Source organism: Sinocyclocheilus anshuiensis, unplaced genomic scaffold (genome assembly GCF_001515605.1).
Source record: "Sinocyclocheilus anshuiensis isolate Anshui unplaced genomic scaffold, SAMN03320099.WGS_v1.1 scaffold676, whole genome shotgun sequence".
NCBI classification, from domain to species: Eukaryota; Metazoa; Chordata; class Actinopteri; order Cypriniformes; family Cyprinidae; genus Sinocyclocheilus; species Sinocyclocheilus anshuiensis.
This window is the reverse complement of record NW_015558579.1, coordinates 2,121,583-2,125,312: the sequence shown is the minus strand read 5'-3', so window position 1 is coordinate 2,125,312 and position 3,730 is coordinate 2,121,583. Positions and strand designations below refer to the sequence as shown.

General features: G+C 44.0%; 1 protein-coding gene across 2 annotated transcripts in view; it reads left to right on the top strand.

The window, feature by feature from the left end:
• LOC107679795 (ribosomal protein S6 kinase alpha-5-like) overlaps positions 1-3,730 on the top strand; it is a 38,189-nt gene that overhangs the window by 8,581 nt on the left and 25,878 nt on the right. For both annotated transcript variants that reach the window (XM_016475458.1, XM_016475459.1), the window contains exons 4-5: positions 404-519; positions 1,124-1,225. In XM_016475458.1, coding sequence (XP_016330944.1) covers positions 404-519; positions 1,124-1,225 — 218 coding nt within the window. The remainder of the gene's footprint in view (positions 1-403; positions 520-1,123; positions 1,226-3,730) is intronic.

Sequence of the window (3,730 nt, the reverse complement as noted above, 5' to 3'; positions counted from 1 at the left end):
ATATAAGAAATGTATATATATATATATATATATATATATATATATTTTTTTTTTTACATTATCCCGCTTGAAACCCTTTCTTTGTGTGACTCAGTCAGGTGTTGTTTGATGAAGCTGTAGGACATTTTAAATTAAGTGAACTTTTACACATCCCCTCTCGAGTGTGTAGAGACCAGTGAACTCTGTTTAGGGACCCTGTGAATTGCAACGCAGTTAATGTGCTTTAATAATGAAAAGCGGAAGCCTGTATGCCACTACAGGAACTCTTGGTTTTGTGGTAACGCTTGGAAGCGATTGTGTCAGTGTCAGCATTAAAGCAGGATTGTGCACAATACCAGGTACATAAGAAATATAACTGGTCTTTGACCAGTTGCAATTTTGTTTTATATACTTTCAATTGCAGACTATGTGAACGGAGGTGAGCTCTTCACACACTTGGTCCAAAGAGTTCGCTTTAAAGAGCAAGAGGTTACCTTGTACAGCGGGGAGATTGTACTAGCACTGGAGCACTTGCATAAGGTAAAATTGCTGCAAAAATTGCACACTTGTTTTCACTCTTCATTTCCTTCGCAATCTGACTGAATGGCGCCTCATTTCGAGAGAATAGTGAAAGTAATTCCTTCCTTTACTCAGAAGGTACTTCTCCTCTCTCCTGCCTACTCGGATCGATTCCTCACTCAGTTAACCAGGCCAGGGCAAATGTATCTGCAGCGCTCAAAGTTTCTCGAAGGCTGTGTTTACAAAAAGAGGAAGAAAAGAGTTTTTAATGCATGCTTGTTCTGTGCATAGCAGCCATTATTCAGAGGGAAGAGAGTTGCCCTGGAGGCATTGCAGCATTTGTAGGAAGGACCTTGACAGTGAGATTAACATTGTTTTGGTTCAGTCTAATTTTTTTGTCATTGCCTATTATGTTGCCATTTATTATTTATTAAAGTATTGGTGCATTTTCCAGGTGAATGGCTGCATTTTATGACCCCGGACAAGTTAAGTTTGTGAACACAACATTTGAGGAAATACTTTTGGCAAGGATGACAAAAAAATGTGATGAATTATGACATGAAAATTGAAGTATTTGGTCACGCATCTAAACATAAGAGCTTATTCGTTCCTTTTTGTTTTTCAGCTGGGAATTGTCTACAGAGACCTAAAACTTGAGAATATACTTCTTGATTCAATTGGCCACATCGTGTTGACGGACTTTGGCCTTAGTAAGGAGTTCCATGAGGTGAGTTTGTGTTACTCTACATATTTTTCTGCTTTGAGAAACTCTTTTTGTACTTTGGATTCCTGCCAGTTATCCATATTTTATTAAACCGTTAATGATTAAAATGACTGTGCTTGTTTACAAACATCAAAATGGCTAAACTAATTTGTATTGGAAAAATATTAAGTTTAAATGAGCGCTCTCTCTCTCTCTCTCTCTCTCTCTCTCTCTCTTTCTCTCTCTCTTGGTAGAGAGAGAGAGCGCTCATTTAAACTTAATATTTTAAATATAAATATTAGGCGTGTAACGGTACACAAACCTGTCGGTTCGGTACGTACCTCGGTTTTGACGTCACGGTTCGGTATGATTTCAGTACAGCAGGAGGAAAAAATAGTAGACATAATTTTTTTTTAATTAAACATTGTCTTACTGAACAAATTTCTCTTTCTTTAAATAAATGTAATTATAATTTTTTTTAAATCTACCTCATAAAAAAAAAATCTATAGGCCTAAAAATCACCCTCAACTTCTGCTCTAAACCATATGGACACTACATTACTATAAGGTTGCAATTAACAACAGATCCCAAACTTAAATGTAATTACTATTTATTTTTAACTATAATAATCAACACTCAAATGAAAAAAAATTGTATGCAAACATGTAAATTGCACTGAATGCAGTTTTTAAATTAACTTCTAATTTGTTGTTGAAATATAATCATTTACACACTAGCTATCATAACTTGCTTCATAAAAGATTTATTTAAATATAGGCCTACATTACAAGATTAAGACATCACTAACAGGTAAAATAAAATATAATGAGTGTATAGCCTAGTCTAATATTTCATGAATTGCTCTTCACTAGACTTAATTTCTCTGGTGAACTGACGAGCTGTGGACACTGATGACTTGCCAGAGGTAAATAAAATGCTAGGTGACATTTTGTTTACAAGCCCTTTCAATCAAATTTTTCCGCGAGTGAAACACTGATTGTGCGATTACATGAGGCATGAGATGTTAATTGTTTCTTTCGCGTTAAAACTAGAAGTAAAAAGGAAGGGATGATCGCGCTCACTCGCCCTCCGCGCTGTACTGAAGCGTTTACACAGCGAGCTGTCATGCCTCATCAAAGAGTGCCAAAAAGGCATTTATTGTATGAATTTCCTGAAAAAATCGAATGATTTGTTCGAGGCACGTGCGTACCAAACTGAAAGACCCGTACCGAAAACTTTCGGTACGAATACGTGTATCGTTACACCCCTTATATATATATTGTAACGGGGTGAAGAATCACACGACAAGTAATCTCAATCAATACCCCGGAGGGTGGATTTATTGGGGTGATGGGTGATAGGGAGAAAGGTCCAGGTAGGTGCTCCGGTGCCGTGAGTGCTCTCTTCCGTCTTCCAAGTGCAGAGGGTTCGTGCAGTGCTCCTGTGGGGCTGGTCGGTCACACGCTGCTTTCTGTGGGAAAAATGAGAGGGTGAGTTAGTGCTCAGTCTCATGGAGGAATCTCCTAGATGGCAGGGCTTGCGTGGCTTATGTAGCCGCCGCCTGATGAGGTGCAGCTGTGACCGATCAGCCTGTGATGATGATGGCCAGGTGCTCCTCGCTTGTTTCCAGGGCGACGCTGATGAAGCTTCGGGATGCTCGTCACCCTCCCCCCCCCCAAGCGTCGTCCTGGTCCTGTTAACGATATGAGATAGTAGGGGAGAGCTAGGGGTGGGTGGGAAGTGACCCCTGACAGACCTGCGAAAGCTGACCAGATCCGAGAGAGGCCATCTGCGTTGGCGTTCGCGGCTCCAGCCCGATGACGTACTTCGAAGTGGAAGTCCTGGAGCGCGAGGAACCATCGGGTCACCCTGGCATTGGTCTCCTTGGCGCGGGCCATCCACTGAAGCGGTGCGTGGTCCGTGAACAGGGTGAACTTCCGGCCCAGGAGGTAGTACCGCAGTTACAGGACTGCCCACTTGACAGCTAGGGCCTCCTTCTCCACCGTGGCATAGTTCCTCTCGGCCGGGATCAGCTTCCTGCTAATGTAGATGACCGGATGCTCCTCACCCTCCTGGATCTGTGACAGGACGGCTCCCAGTCCTGTGTTGGAGGCATCCGTCTGCAGCAGGAAGGGGCAGCTAAAGTCAGGGGCTCGGAGGACGGGCTCCAAGATGAGGGCCCCCTTCACCCTCTGGAAGGCCTCCTCCGCTGCTGGTGTCCACTGTACCTTCTCCGGCTGCCCCTTCCTGGTCAAGTCTGTCAGGGAGGCGGCTAAAGAGGAGAAGTTGGGGATGAAGCAGCGATAATACCCCGCCAACCCTAGAAAGGCTCGTACCTGGGTCTTGGTCTCGGGTCTCGGAGCAGAGCGTACCGCCTCCACCTTCTTCTCCTGCGGCCGAATGAGACCCCGTCCCACCTGGAAACCCAGGTACTTCGCCTCGGAGAGGGCAAGGTGGCATTTGCGAGGGTTGGCGGTCAGTCCAGCCCTCCGGAGCTCTGAGAGCGCCCTCTGCAACCGGTCCAAGTG